We start from the raw sequence: 16,429 nt of genomic DNA on the forward strand, positions 1-16,429 counted from the left end.
GTGCCCCCCTGTAATTATTTACATTTATTTAATTTATTATCATGTGCTCAGGTTTTCTGTAAGGGAATGTTTACTCTATGTTTATGAAAGGAGTCTCCAGTGCCAGTGTTCATATTTCATGGATGTGCCAATATTAACACTTGCCAATATGTTATTACAGCAAATGATATTAATTTGACATAATTAATAGGAGTGGTAACCGTAGCTTGGTGGTAACAGTGACGTATCATACCACCCTATGCTTGATTATTTTCTTATAACAGCATGACACAGAGTGTTTTATTTCTCCCACTAATAGAGAATGCAAGCTATTGGTAGCTAGTAGAATATTTGAGCCCTTCTAACAGCCAGCAGTGATTAAGAGTATGTATCCTATAGTCTTTTTAACCTTATTTAAATATTTTATTATGTGTAATAAATAATAATTTAAACAGCATTAATTATTAATTAGTCACTTAACACTGGTCAGTAGAAGTCACTCTCTGCACTCACCCACAGTGATGGTAATGGAGTTGCTCCTGGATGATGTGGAGTCACTTTCCTTGTATGAGTAGTCACAGGTGTACTGACCCCGATGTGAGGCATCTACAGTCAGAGTAAATGTTGTTGTAGTCTCTGCAGTTTGTTTCTTTATCAATGTCCCAGTTTTATACAAACTGAAGTCTACAGAGATGCATGATGGACTAGGTGTGGAACATGTGAACTTCAGGACTTCTTCAGGTGAGACCACAGAGTTTGGGGAGATCCGAGTCAGTGTTGGACTCTGCATGTCTTAAAGAAATATGTTTCATAATATTGTAAATGTATTAATTATAAACAGGGTACAAAATATATATAAATACATACATACATACATACAAATAAACAACAATAACTTACTTGAGCAAATGACACCTGCATCTGCATGATGTCCACAGTTCTTTACTCCAAATCTACTGTGTGAACAGTGATCTATGTAGCTCTCAGTTCCATTACACTGAACATTACTCAGCCAGGTTGGTTCACTTCCCTGACCAAAGTGGGACTTTCGAGGAGTGCTGACGGCTTTACCACATCCAAGCTGTCTACACACCACCTCTGCATCCTGTAAGTCCCAGTTATCATCACACACTGTTCCCCACTGGGCTCTGTGCTGGATCTCCACTCGACCACAACATTTACTCGGACCATTCACCAGCCTGATCTCTCGGCCTGAGTTAATATGTGAAAAGACAGAAGGGTTTTATTACTTACTTATTTTTTATTGTACCAGTTGGTTTAAAATATATAAAGAAATAATATTATTCAAACAAATTTAGGACAGTCTAACAAATAATGCATTTAAAATGTGAAAATGTGAAAATGTGAAATGTGAAAATTTAAAATTCCGACACAGAAAGGTGGCAATGTCCTGGACCTGGTTTTCACCCGTCCTTCCCCAGCTACAGACGTGACTGCTATCGCACTACACATCTCTGATCATCACCTGGTATCCTTCACCATCACTCTAGCTACCCTACCTAAAACTACCTCTCACCTCCTCACTCTTACAACCTTCACTCTGTCTCCCCTTCTTCTGTAGCTTCTGGCACTCTTTCTTCTCTTCCTGATCCTGAGTCTCTTTCTTCAACTATGGACTTTCTCTGTCCTCTGTCCACTAAACCCAAGAAAACTTCTTGTTCTGCTCCTTGGCTTTCAGATGTGCTGTGCAACAATCGAAGAGAGCTAAGATCATCAGAGAGAAAGTGGAAGAAATCACAACTTGATGCAGATCTTGATTCTTACTGAACACTCCTTGCCAAATTCTCCTCAGATGTGACTTCTGCCAAGACTTCCGTCTACAAGGAAAAGCTTGAAGCTTCCTCACATGAATCCTGGAAATTCCACAACATCATCTCTTCTCTGTGCAACCCCCTGGCTCCTCCTCCTTCATCCTCCCTGACTGCAGAAGACTTTGCTTCTTTCTACCAGGAGAATATTGAAGAAATCTGCCGGACCTTCGCTTCAGCCCCGACTGCACTTATATCTCAGAGTATGGATTCCCCTACACTTTTGTTGTCACATTTCTCAACTGTAGCAGCAGAAGAGATTTTACAACTCATCCAGTCCTGCAATCCTACCATCTGCCCATTGGATCCACTCCCTTCCACTATGCTCCAGACCATCTCGCAAGACCTTCTGCCCTTCATTACCACTATCATCAATAGATCCATAGCATCTGGTCAGGTACCAACTACTTTCAAGAGAGCAAGGGTTATTCCCATCCTAAAGAAACCTGCTCTGGATCCATCAGACATCAGTAACTACAGACCGGTATCACTCCTCTCGTTTCTTTCAAAAATTCTTGAATGCATTGTCTATAATCAACTGTCTGTCTATCTCTCACAGAACAGCCTCCAAGATCCCAACCAGTCTGGCTTTAAAGCAGCTCATTCCACAGAGACAGCCCTTTTGGATGTTTCTGAGAAACTATATGCTGCTAGACCAGCCAAACTGTCATCTGTCCTTATCCTTCTTGACCTTTCAGCAGCGTTTGATACGGTCAACCACAAGACTCTCTTATCCACCCTCAGGTGGCTTGAGATTTGCGGATCAGCTTGGGAATGGTTTGCTTCCTACCTGGAAGGACTCTCATATCAGGTAACATGGAGGGGAGTGACATCTGCTCCACGCAGACTCTCCACTGGTGTCCCACAGGGCTCAGTACTTGGTCCTCATCTTTTCTCCCTGTATACTCACTCTCTTGGTGAAGTTATTTCCTCACATGAGTTCTCTTACCACTGCTATGCTGATGATAAACAACTTATATTCTCTTTCCCACCCTCAGATACCACAGCTTCTGATTGGATCTCAGCATGTCTGGCAGAAATTTCATCATGGATGACTGCTCATCAGTTAAAGCTCAATCCTAGCAAAACTGAACTGCTGTTCATCCCAGGTGATTCATCCCCATGACCTTGCTATATCCTTGCACAACGATCTGATCTCCCCTTCAGCCACAGCTCACAACCCTAGGGTTACCATGGACAATCAACTGTCCTTTTCCTGTCATGTTGCTAATGTGACTCGCTCATGTCGGTTTCTTCTCTACAACATTAGAAGGATTCGGCCATTTTTGTCCTCACAGGCTGCTCAGGTACTTGTTCAGTCTCTTGTCATTTCTAGACTGGATTACTGCAACGCACTGCTGGCAGGTCTACCTATGAACGCAATCCGTCCTCTGCAAATGATCCAAAATGCAGCTGCACGGCTTGTTTTCAACCTGCCAAAGTTCTCGCATACCACCCCGCTGCTGCGATCCCTCCACTGGCTTCCGGTAGCTGCACGCATCAGATTCAAAACACTGATGCTGGCCTACAAAGCCAAAAATGGACCAGCTACCTCTTACCTCAAAGCCCTCATCACTCCTCGCACTGCACCCCACACCCTCCGATCTACAGCACTGCTCGACTGGTTCCACCATCTCTCAGGGTAAGAAGCAAGTATACTACAAGACTCTTCTCTGTTCTGGCAACAAGGTGGTGGAACGAACTTCCCCTAGAAGTCCGGACAGCTGAGTCACTGGCTATTTTCAAGCGGTGGTTGAAGACCAACTATTCAGGAAACACCTCAACTAGCACTTCTTTCCTTTTCTTTTGCATTAAAAAAAAAAAAAAAAAAAAACCTTTGACACTTTTTCATTGTAACTCTGAACAAATGAAACACATGGTATCTTACGTAAGTAACCTAGTGAGCCAGCATTAATGTGTTCAATGTTAGAGATTTAAGCACTTATGTACGTCGCTCTGGATAAGGGCGTGTTTCTGTAAATGTAAATGTAAAATATCCTAACTAAATGCAATACTCAGCAGAACAGTCAAATATGTGTTAGGTATCCTACAAGATTTACCCATTTTTCCCCACAAAATAATTGCAGTCAGTACAAAACATTTAAGCTTGATAATTGCATGCCACATATTACATAATAATGAAATTTATTTGATTCAATAAAAAATTATTTTGTAGTGAGACATGTCTAGACTAGACTTGCCTTCACTTCCTACAGTGAGCCTTACACAACCACTGAACCATCAGTCTAGCAATCACACTTGGCCACTCAGACACGCGTGCCTTTTGTTTCTGTTTCCAAAGTCACGTTTGAGAGCTGTTTTAATATTTAATGTTACACCACTTAAAACAGCACAGCTTTCTGTACCTGAGCAAGTGACACCAGCATCTTCACCATGACTGCAGTTGTGTGATCCAAATCCTCTGTGAGTGCACTGTGTGATGGTGCTTTCCCTTCCAGAACATTGAACATCATCCAGCCATACTGGGACACTTTCCTGAGCAAAGTGGACATCCTGATGAGCAGTGACAGCTTTACCACATCCAATCTGTCTACACACCACCTCTGCATCATTCAGGTTCCAGTCGTCATCAGACACTGTTCCCCACTCGTCATTATACAGGATCTCCACTCTACCAGAGCAGGAGTCATTGCCACCAGTGAGTCGTATGTTAGCGCCATCTAAAACAAACATCAGAATGTTAATTTATCATAATGAATCTTGACTGTATAGCAATATTATAGCATTTGACATCACATTTCTCTTGTTTCTAATCCTTTCTCAAAAAACGATTTAAGGATTTTCACATAATGAAAAACATGCACAAAAGACCTAGTTTAATTTACCTTTAACAGTGACTATAAGGGGTTCTGTGGTAGTGGAGGTAAAGGTACGTGAAGACACTTTAACTTCATAAGTACAGCTGTAGTTTCCCTGATGATCAAATTCTGCTTCAGGAAAAAGGAAGACAGCCGAGTGGTTAACAGCTGACTGAGTTCTGGTGATGTTGGATTCACTGAAGCCCAAGTGGAAGGAACCTCCTGTATACTGAGGTTCAGTGGAGCAGATGATGGAGAAGCCATAGCTCCTGATCATTTCTGGTCCTTCAGGTCCGTAGTGGTACCATCCATCAGCAGCACTGAAGGAGACATTGGGCTGCTGCAAGTTCACTGTAAAACAACAGACATGATTTGTCAGGAATTTCAAATATAAAGTGTTATTGAAAATTAAGAAATTTACAAAAATAGATTGCAATTTAAGCTGCAAATACTGTATGGTCCAGATAACCAAGTGTCCAGAAAATGTCACACACCCACAGTGATGGTAACAAAGTTGCTCCTGTATGATGTAGAGTTGCTTTCCTTGTATGAGTAGTCACAAGTGTACTGACCCTGATGTGAGGCATCTACAGTAAGAGTAAATGTTGTTGTATTCTCTGCAGTTTGGTTCTGTATCAATGTCCCAGTTTTATACAAACTGAAGTCTACAGAGATGCATGATGGACTGGGTGTGGAACATGTGAACTGCAGGACTTCTTCAGGTGAGACCACAGAGTTTGGGGAGATCCGAGTCAGTGTTGGACTCTGCATGTCTTATAACAAAGAAATATATTTAATAATTTTGTAAACATTTTCACAAATAGATTTGTTTGTGTTCAAAAAAAACAATAATTTACTTGAGCAAACGACTCCAGCATGTTCATCATGTCCACAGTTCTTTACTCCAAATCCACTGTGTGAACAGTGATCTATGTAGCTCTCAGTTCCTTTACACTGAACATTACCCAGCCAGGTTGGTTCACTTCCCTGACCAAAGTGGGACTTTTGAGGAGCGCTGATGGCTTTACCACATCCAAGCTGTCTACACACCACCTCTGCATCCTTTAAGTCCCAGTTATCATCACACACTGTTCCCCACTGGGCTCTGTGCTGGATCTCCACTCGACCACAACATTTACTCGGACCATTCACCAGCCTGATCTCTCGGCCTGAGTTAATATAAAAAAGAAGGGTTTTACTAATGATTTGGCCTGAATTATTTTGCAATGCAGAAGGGTTTTAATACCAATAGTTTGTATGTCAGATTTGCTTATGAGCTGTAAAGTCAATAATACGAGAAACAATATGAGGCTCTTAAATTAAAACACAACTGTTTATAACTCATTAGTGAGTAAAAGTTATGCAGGTTTTGCACATTTCTATATACAAATACATGGTGACCTGTGGTTATTGGTGATAATCAGAGTTTTGCTTGTGGAATCACTCTACTAAAGTCATTATGGCATCAGTTATTATTACTCTGCACTGTATATTTCAGTTGTTACAATTACAAATGTCAGCATAATAAATCCTCCCAATGTTTTTCTTGGTTACTTGCTAGAACAATGGAATTGGGGAATTCAAAGGGCGATGGAGTGTTGCAGCATCATAATGCTGTGCTCATTGTTGCTGAGGAGTGCAACATTGCCAACCTCAAATGCAGTGCTAAAGCAGCACCTCACCTGCCCCACCAAAAGACAGATTACAACTGTGGTCAAGTCTAGGGATGCTCCGATTAGATATTTTGGATTGGTATCAACGCCAATCCATGCATTTTGAGTGGATCGGGTATCGGTGGTGCGTGACCGATCCAAATCCAATACCCGCGGTGGTTGATTAATGAACAGCAAACATCATAGACTATTGCTTGAACTTATAAGAAAAATACTCTTACTGTACATATTAAATTGCATTAATGAAAATAAATATAATAAATTTTATAGGAAATATGTTGCACAACCGCCTGCGACAGACAGGCAAGTTTAGCAGGTACCCTTTCCGTTTACCTCAGTGCGTTAAACATGTCGCTCATTTGAAAGTATTTTACGCTTGATTCAGCAGACAGTAGCACGGCAAATTGTAATGTCTGTAAAGCCAAAGTTTCAAGAGGTGGATGTAGTATTTCGAATTACATTACGACAAATTTAATCAAGCATCTTCAGAAGCATCATGCAAAAGAACACATGGAGTTTGCGCAAGTTAAGTGGAAAAAGGATGATCCGTCAAAGCAGATGACCTTGACGGATGCCCCGTCCCTGCCCGCCCCCCGACCTGCCGCTGAGGTGAGTGTCGCCCGAGGCCCTGGAATGTAAGCAGCGAAGTCGGGGCGAATTGCAATGTTGCAATGTTCATACTTTTTTTTTGACGAGTGCAAGGTTTACTGTTTAATACATTTTGCAGTGTGTTTCAAGAGTTCTAATTTAAGATTCACTTTAAAATATTGCCTTTTCTTCAGAAAATAATTTAATTTAATAATTGCAGTATATATGGTTTAGATTGTTATACCTCTAACTGTTAAAAGTATTGTTTGCTACTGCATTAATACTTTTTTAAGGTTTCTAGTGTTTTCATTTTTCATCCAGTAACATGAATTTTTGTATTTCTTTACCAGAAACAAATAAATCTTAATAAATAAACGAGTTGTATACATGCACACATGGTATATTTACCTTCCTTCTCTCCACCATGTCTGCCAGCTCTCTATTTTTCCCTGTCATTGTACCAAAATTAACAGTCCCTATTCTCAGACCTCCACTTCTGCCTTTTTAAATCTGGCATATTTTACACCAGATGCTCATGAGTTCAATAGGCTCTGGGCTTGGCACCAGCACAGAAATCACTGGCTTACAACCCGTGTGGTTAGATTATTACCATTCTAATATAACATTCTATATTTATATTAATCATTCCATTCATACCACATTTTATTTTTAGCTCAATTTTATTCTTTTAAATAGTGTTTTATCTTACTAATGGTTATTAGCGTTCAATGAATTTTTTTATATCAAGGAAAACATTTCGTGTGTCTTATGCAAAAGCATATCGTACTGACTATTAAAAAGATTTAAAAACACTTTGCCTTTGTATTTGTTTAAAAAAATTTAAATAATGTCAGTGCAAGAGCATTATTCAGACACGGTGATAATATGAAAGAGTTTTTGTGTACCTGAGCAAATAACACCAGCATCTTCACTATGGCCACAGTTCTGTTTTCCAAATCCACTATGAGAGCACTGTGTGATAACACTTTCATTTCCAGAACACTGAACATCGTCCAGCCATATTCGGCCACTTCCCTCACCAAAGTTTGCACTGAAAGTTGCGCTGATGGCTTTACCACATCCAATCTGTCTACACACCACCTCTGCATCCATAATTTCCCAGTAATCATCACACACTGTTCCCCACTGGCCATTATGCAGGATCTCCACTCTACCAGAGCAGGAGTTACTGGCACCAGCGAGTCGTATGCTAGCGCCATCTAGGACAAACAAAACAAATAACATACATGTTAATTTTATGATAATTAATCTCCTTGCAAAAAATGGCTTGGATTACACTTGAAATATTACCAAAAAAATCATAAAGAAAACTAGATTTGTAAAGTTCATCGCAACAAACTTGATGTTGGATTTGACAAAGCAAGTATTCGCAAAGGCTGGTGTTACGTTTGGAGGCAAGTGGACAGAAAGCTAGGGTGCCAAAACATTTGCAGGCAAGTGGAGACAAGCATGTGACGTCACCCGAATACTCTTGAGGGAGTTCCCCACATTGTGCTGAGTGTTTTGATATGTCACATGTCCATGTTGTGCTAATTTTTTATTTTCACGTGACATCATCAGAATACCCGTGATGAAATTCTCCTCATTGTTCTGAGTGTTTTGATATGTCACATGTCAATGTTGTAAAACGTTTTTTGATTTTGCATATTTTGGGGCTGCGGGACAACCAAAAGGCCAGTAGGTACACCGATTTAAAGCTTTGTTCAGAGTATCACCCTAAAGGAGCTGGCCAAGTTTAGTGTAGATAGTTCGAAAGCTTGCAGAGTTATAAACCTCCAAAGTTTATAATGGGAGTCTATGGGGAAAAAAAGCCAGTTTGAGACCCAGTACCGGAAGTACTGGTACACGGATCGCTTAGAAAAGTAGTAGGATAAAACTTCAGACCAGCGTCTACAGCATATCCAAATTTGGTGCATGTGGCTCGAAAGCCCTAGAATAGTGTTCAATAAAATGTTGGGTAAGAAGAATAATAATAAGCTTAAATAGGAAAACAATGTTGGCTTCTACAAAGCCAACAAAATTATCAGATCTTTTATCTAATCATGAATATTGTTATAGTATATAATGTAATATAGTTTGCATTATAGTGTATGCAAATACCTTTTAAGTTGTATTTTTTTAACAGTAGTTGAGTTAAAAATCCAATTTCTTCAAAAGAAAAATGCACTTACCAGTTAGCATTGATGCTATAAGAACGCTGGCTATGGAGAGAAAACAAAGAGGAGGCATTACGTTAAACCAGTGATGCATAAACCCAAAGCTGCTGTTTGTCTTTAGTTGAATAAATCAAAACTTAATTAAAATAAACATCTATATTTGAATGCATTATATTGTGCCTTTAGATCTATCACAACTGAAACGATCTCACTTACACTCAGTAATTCTAGTGCTTTAACTAAAAAATAAATACATAAATAAACTAGATCATAGAAAATGGTTGTAGAACAGCACTACTATCATGTTCATACTGTACCTACGGCAGAAAAACGTTCTAGAACTCTAACGGAACGGAGGATTAGGCCTCATGATAGCACCAAGACAGCGCTGGTTAAAGTGGTAAATGTCCTACTACTGACACCTTATCAGGATTGTGTCTCATTGTTTGTGTTTCTTCCCTACAGCATTTTAAACCACTTATCATATGAATAAACTTGATAGATTACAAAATGTTATAGCTGTTGATGTTCCAGAATTTTTTTCACAGTTTATTGATGCATAAGAATTTGGTCACCCTGCCGGGGATTGATCTTCATGGTCAGCAGTGTTGTATAAAGTAATAGAAAGCAATACTTGAGTATCGTACTAGAAAAAGACTTTGGTAGAAGTGAAAGTTACCTTTTAGAATAGTACTCAAGTAAAAGTCTTAAAGGATCTGATATTTACTGTACTTAAGTATTTGAAGTAAAAGTAAAAAGCTTTTTTTTACGGTTAGAACTTTGATTGTGAACTTTATTGTGGCTTTCTTATAGTAAAGCATAAAGCATATTCAGGGTTCCCATATCTTCTTAATCTCACTCATCAAATCAAAATCAAAGTCTTTTTCAGGCAAAATTCTCTTAAGTTCAAAGAACAAACAGCATATTTTTAGAGCTGACATCAAAGAAAAAAACAGAAATAGAAATTTCACTTTTGTATGAACTTCAGTGTATAACGTTATCTTCTTCACCCTGTTCACCGAGTTCACCACTATCGTCAGGGTGGTCATCCTCGATAACGGGAGGTCCTCCAGTAGGTGCTTCCATGGTGGTTTCAGTTGTGCTTCCTCCTCCTTTGGCAACCTTACGCTGAAATAGAGCGTGCGGAGCTGCGTAATGCAATCTAGGAGCAGTGATTCGCCAAACCTCCCTTATTGCAGTCGCACACATTTCTTCTGATTTTATTTTGTAGTAACGAGTAACGAAGATGCTTAGTGCAAATATAGCGGAGTAAAAGGCTACATTTTATCTTGGAAATGTAGTGGAGTAAAAGTGAAAGTTGACATAAATTTAAATAGCGAAGTAAAGTACAGATACGTGAAATTTCTACTTAAGTACAGTAACGAAGTATTTGTACTCTGTTACATTACAACACTGATGGTCAGTCAGTGACTCATGGGATTGTTGTGGATGGAGCCGCCCGGAGACTGTCATGCTTTCTTTGAACCAATGTTGGTCAGTCAGCTGTATGGTCTGGTCTTTATCAGCAATCATTTGAAGACTTTGACAGGAAGGAATTAGTGTTGGGTCCATTGTAAGCTCAGAGTTTAACAACGACCCATGAGTTACTCAGAAGCTCTCGGTTGCACTATTATAAACTGCTGTAGAAAGGACGTTATTTCGTGTCCAGTGTCACCCAAGTGAGGATGGGTTCCCTTCTGAGCCTGGTTCCTCTCAAGGTTTCTTCCTCATATCATCTCAGGGAGTTTTTCCAGACACCAGTTTAATTCTGTAGCCTCCAGCAAGATTCAAACTTGGGTTGCTGGAGTCAGGGTCCATTGTGCGAACCATGCATACCATGAATCTTTTGTTGTTTCAGGGGCAGCTTAATAACGCTGAACCTTCGACTTAATTCTGACAAAAGTACTTGAACTAGAATCGAGTGCACAATATCAGTGTTTAAGTCTAGGCGGTAAACACATTTACAATTACATTCAAAATATTTGGCAAATGCTCAAAGTGACTTACATTTATCTCATACATACAACTGAGCAATTGAGGGTTAAGATTACTGTTTGAGCATTCAAAGACCACCGTATAAACAGTACATATGAAAAGTGGAGCAGTTCAACACATTTTATGTTTTTTGAACCAAAAACTGGTATGAATGGACTGCTACTGAAAGACATCTTCTAAACCCTTCCAATTATTACCTCATACATCATGTCCACTGCAGTGGAACCAGCAATGACAATAATAGCTATTAAATATTTACATATGTTCTCTTTATTAGACAAAAAATTGTACATAATGAAATGCTACACTATATATTGTTACTGACCAAAATGCCTTTGCTGCATATCTGAAAATAAACCAGCTGAAATAAAAGTATAAGGAAGCATCTGGACTTGTGATCAGAATTTCCAAAAAAATGTTGGCTGTCAACCAATTGCAGAGAGGTGCTTGGACCATAACTCGCACAATAGAATGTGTAGTTTCCAAAAAATACAAACAAAAAAGTACTGATATGATAAGCTTCAGGAAGGACTGACAAATATTAGGGTCCTCAATGAATGCTGCAGGATGTTAAACAGAGCTTTTTTAGACATTCAGCAAATAAATCCATGCTCATACACTATAGTTATTTTTAAAATCGACCTTGTGGCTAATAAGATAATTACCCTTATATTACATTTAATATAAAATGCTTAATGTTTTTCTTTTGTTGTACCAGTATAACTTGTGTATGTGTTTATATATATATACACACACACAGGGACAATCATCATTGTAAGTATATATATACTTATGTAAGTATTGTAAATTAGTTATTGTTATTGTACAGGGACAGTTTTACGCTTTTTATTTTATTGAAAAAAAAAGCCACATTTGAGCAGATTAATTAAATATTGGTGGAATACTTCACATGAATAATCACTTAAATTAAAACTAGTGAGAAAAATTCTACATTTCCTAATTAATTCCAAAAGTACAAAAGCTTGGCATCACAAAATAAGATGAAATTAGGTCAGTCTTTAATTATTGTGATATCATATCAATACTGAAATACAGATTTTAAAAAATATAATTAGAATAAAAGAAATTTTTGAAAAATACAAAATCCTGGTGAAGTTTTCTGCAAAGTTCTGTGCAGTACCTACTTATATACAGTGTAGATCTAAGCCAAAACAGCAATTATTGAGAAACATGTTAAATTTACCAAGCATTAAAGTGAGATGAAGTCTTAACATCCTTGTCCTTAGTGCGTCATTCAGTTTGGTGTTAATCATCATGTTCACTGCTGCCGTCGTCTCACAGCAAAGATCAGGAACATGGTTGTTTTATGAAGCTGGAGAGGTGGAGTTTCCTTTTTTATCTATTCCTGTTTGTGAAAATACAACAGCAATCTATCAGCCTCAAAAGGAGTCTGATTGTACTCACATACTGTCCCTGAAATCCTCCTTTAATTGTCTTAAAGTGTCTGTGATTACTACATACTTGCTTTTTGTGCCTATCTTACAGAAGTAGAGTAACAACCTAAAATATGATCCAGGGTCCTACAATAGTGAAACCGATTTTGGTGGAAATGGATTCAGGAAAGACGCCTGCTTTTACCAACTATCCAATTCCACATGATCTTTCTTTATTGCAGAGGTTCTTATGCCTGATTGGATTGTTCCAAAAGTTCCACATTTTGCTGAGCTTGCTGTCCCCCTTTATCATTTGCCGCTAAAAAATGTTCTTCCTACATGGAAATCCATTTCAGGTCCAAACTAATGCCAGAGCAACATGACAGAAAAGATTGATAATGAAAAAGTTGTTATCGCTTATGCCTCTAGAACTCTGAGAGAGCAGAAAAAACATTCAGCATCAGAGAAATAGTGCCTCGTGGTGGTATGAGCTGTAGAAAAGTGGTACCACTGCCAGGAAGGCATGCTTTTTGTACTACTGTATATACTGAATAGTTACATAAACATGCTATGTAAATTATGTTTTCTGCAGAATGTCTTCACAATAAAATTGTTAAATAAAAAGATAATTGGTTTAAGTTTGTGTTATTGTATGAATATTTAGTTATACAAACCTCATTTGTATGAACAAATGTACATTTTAAAAACTTTAAGCAATCAGCTAGCAAGGATAAACTGCGATATATTTTGTTTGTTTAGGTTTGTCTTAATATTAAAAACAAACCAAATGCAATGATAAAAATATTAAATTTACCAAGCATTAAACTGTACAGCATCCTGGTTCTTTAAGGCATCGTTAGTTTGGTCATCGTTAGTTTGTCCACTGCTGCTGTCTTCTCACAGAGAAACTCATGAGGTGATTTTCCCATGTATCTGAAGATGTGGAGATTATTTTTTGTCCAGTTCCTCTTACGTGATTGGTTAAAATGTACTGTAAATATCACTCCTACTCTATCAGACGTAGCCTAGTCTACGTTTATTAAAGTCAGTTAAAGCAACAGTTTTGTCAGTATTAAATTTTAAATTAGCAGGCAACTGCTCTGAGTCCTTCAGGCCATAATTTTGTGTTCTGAAGGCCAAGAAAGGCTTGTTAATGTGCTGAACTATAATTGTGAACACAGAAACCCCCTTTTTAACTCAGCAGAGGAGCTTAATCAGATCATTGGAGAAGTACAGAGATGGTCAGAAGAAGCTGCAGTGCATCTTCGTGGACTTAGAGAAAGTGTAATACAGGGTGCTGAGACAGGAGCTATGGTGATGTATAAGGATGTCAGGCATGGCAGAGAAGTACGACAGGTCAGGATATGTATGAGTAGGTCAGGATATGTATGAGAGAAGTATGACAGCAGTGAGATGTGCTGTAGGTCAGACAGAGGACTTCAAGGTGGAGGTGGTTATACATCAAGGATCGGCTTTGAGTCCCTTCTTGTTTGCTATAGTGATGGACAGATGAAGTCAGACAGGAATCTCTGTGGACAATGATGAAATTGTGATCTATAGTGAGAGTAGAGAGCAGGTGGAGGAACACCTGAAAATGTGGAGGTCTGCTTTGGAAAGAAGAGGAATGAAAGTCAGTCATAGTAAGACAATATATATGTGGATGAACGAGAGAAAAGTAGAACAGTGAGGTTACAGGGGGCTGAGGTCAAGATGGTGCAGGAGTTTAAGGATTTGGGGTTAACCATCCAGTGTAATGGGGAGTGTGGAAAAGAGGTGAAGAGACGAGTGCAGGTGGGTTGGAGTGGGTGAAGAAAAGTGTCAGGAGTGTTGTGTGTGACAGAAGAGTGTCAGGAGTGTTGTGTGTGTGTGACAGAAGAGTGTCAGGAGTGTTGTGTGTGACAGGAGAGTGTCAGCAAGAATCAAAGGAAAGGTGTAAAAGACAGTAGTGAGAGCAGCTCTGCTGTATGGGTTTGAGACTGTAGCACTGAGAAAAAGACATGAGGCAGAGATGGAGGTATCAGAGATGAGGATGTTGAGGTTCTCTTTAGGAGTGACGAGGATGGACAGGATTAGGAAGGAGCACATCAGAGGGACAGCTCAGGTTGGCTGTTTTGGGGACAAGGTCAGAGAGACTAGATTGAGATGGTTTGGACACGTACAGAGGAGGGAGATGGTTATATAGGATAGGTAGGAGGATGTTGGAGATGGAGCTGCCAGGTAAGAGGTCAAGAAGAAGCAGATATATGGTTGTGTTAAATGAGTACATGAAGGTAACTGGTGCGAGAGTAGAGGATGATGAGGATAGAGTTAGGTGGAAACTGATGATTCACTGTAGTGACCCCTAACAGGAAAAACCGAAAGACGAAGAAGAGGTGCTTAATTAGATAAGTCCAAAAAAAGCCATGTTTGTGTTGTAGTGTACAGTATAAACTTCAAACTTATGTATGTCTTTCATTGACACCAATAGGTGTATCTACATAATTAAAACACTCTAGTACACCATACTAACTTTTTGTACTAATCAGGCAGTGAGGATTTACAAAAACTGAAATATACCTGTGTTAAGAAACATTATAGGTTTTAATGTTCAGGCATCACAAATTGAGCACAATAGTTTTAAAGATAAGTTCGAGGGAACTCGACGCTGCCTCAGTGCTGACGCTATGGGAACGCTTCTGTGAGGAAACTCTGTGTGCACACACGCCATTTTAATGGCTCAGGAAGGACACATGACGGAGTGATTACGCGCCAGCAAGTCCATATAAGGGCATCTATGTCACACTACTCCAGCTTCTTTGTCTTCAGGAAGCGCTCTGTGTATGTATGTCAATTGTTTGTCCTGTCTAAAAAGGGAGAGAAACAATATGTTGCAATCTAAGCATTTTAAGAGATGCATGCATCCGTGCCCCTGCGACACGCACTCTCTTTGCGTTGTTTGTTTGGGAGAGGAGCATGCGCAGTCGGCTTTTGAGGGAGCCGACTGCGTGCATTGTGAGGGATTCCCTCTGTGTATTCTCCGATCCCGCCTAGCTGTATTTTCAGCTTCGGCTGCGCCTCGCGATTCGAGTAGAATCACGAGGTCTGTAAGCGTCTGCCAAGTCGGCACGGCGACTTCGATCATGGGGTTTGCAGGTTGAGTTAGCGGAAAACGGCACAAGAGATGGGTTCCCTTTCTCTTTCCCTCTCCCCTAACTCCCTTCACTCGGTTTAGGTTTTGAGAGCTCACTGAGGAGCTCGATGTGGGCATGGAGGAGCTTCTCCCCTCCGAACAGCCAACAAAATCAGCAGCGTTCAAGGAGCTCCTCAAGGCGGTGATGCGCGCTGTGTCTAGATTAAAATTAGATTGGCCGGAAGAGGAAGTTAGTGTCGTCCGTTCTAAGCTAGACGACCACTTTCTGAGTTCAGACCACAGGCCACCTTCACGCAGGCGGCTGCCATTTTTCACAGACCTCCATGCTGAGGTGTCATGGTCGTGGAAAAGTCCATTTTCAGCGCGTGTTTCTTCCCCTGCCATGTCTGACTTTTCGGCCAATATAGGGCTTGAAAGCCATGGGTATGGGGCGATGCCTAGGATTGAAGAGACGCTTGCGGGCTATCTCTCACCTACATCAACCGCATGGAGGAAGCCTGCCCTTCCATACAAGCCATGTAGAACCACTTCAGCCCTTGTGGGTAAGGCCTATGCGGCAGCAGGACAAGCATGTGCGGCCCTGCACACCATGGCGGTTTTGCAGGCCTACCAAGCTGACCTGCTTACAGACCTCAACAGTGGCGAGGGATTGGAACCTCAGGTGGTGTCTGAGCTCCGCCGAGCCACTGACATTGCGCTCCGTGCAACAAAGCAGCTCGATGTGGGCATGGAGGAGCTTCTCCCCTCCGAACAGCCAACAAAATCAGCAGCGTTCAAGGAGCTCCTCAAGGCGGTGATGCACGCTGTGTCTAGATTAAAATTAGATTGGCCGGAAGAGGAAGTTA

General features: G+C 40.1%; 1 protein-coding gene across 1 annotated transcript in view; it reads right to left on the minus strand.

Moving 5' to 3' along the window:
• LOC132861503 (deleted in malignant brain tumors 1 protein-like) overlaps positions 1–16,429 on the minus strand; it is an 81,267-nt gene that overhangs the window by 3,893 nt on the left and 60,945 nt on the right. The window contains exons 9-14 of the mRNA XM_060893062.1: positions 5,485–5,796; positions 5,122–5,400; positions 4,655–4,978; positions 4,175–4,489; positions 880–1,191; positions 493–771 (exon numbers count right to left, since the gene is read on the minus strand). Coding sequence (XP_060749045.1) covers positions 493–771; positions 880–1,191; positions 4,175–4,489; positions 4,655–4,978; positions 5,122–5,400; positions 5,485–5,796 — 1,821 coding nt within the window. The remainder of the gene's footprint in view (positions 1–492; positions 772–879; positions 1,192–4,174; positions 4,490–4,654; positions 4,979–5,121; positions 5,401–5,484; positions 5,797–16,429) is intronic.

The sequence above is a fragment of the Tachysurus vachellii genome, chromosome 18 (genome assembly GCF_030014155.1).
Source record: "Tachysurus vachellii isolate PV-2020 chromosome 18, HZAU_Pvac_v1, whole genome shotgun sequence".
Lineage (NCBI taxonomy): Eukaryota > Metazoa > Chordata > Actinopteri > Siluriformes > Bagridae > Tachysurus > Tachysurus vachellii.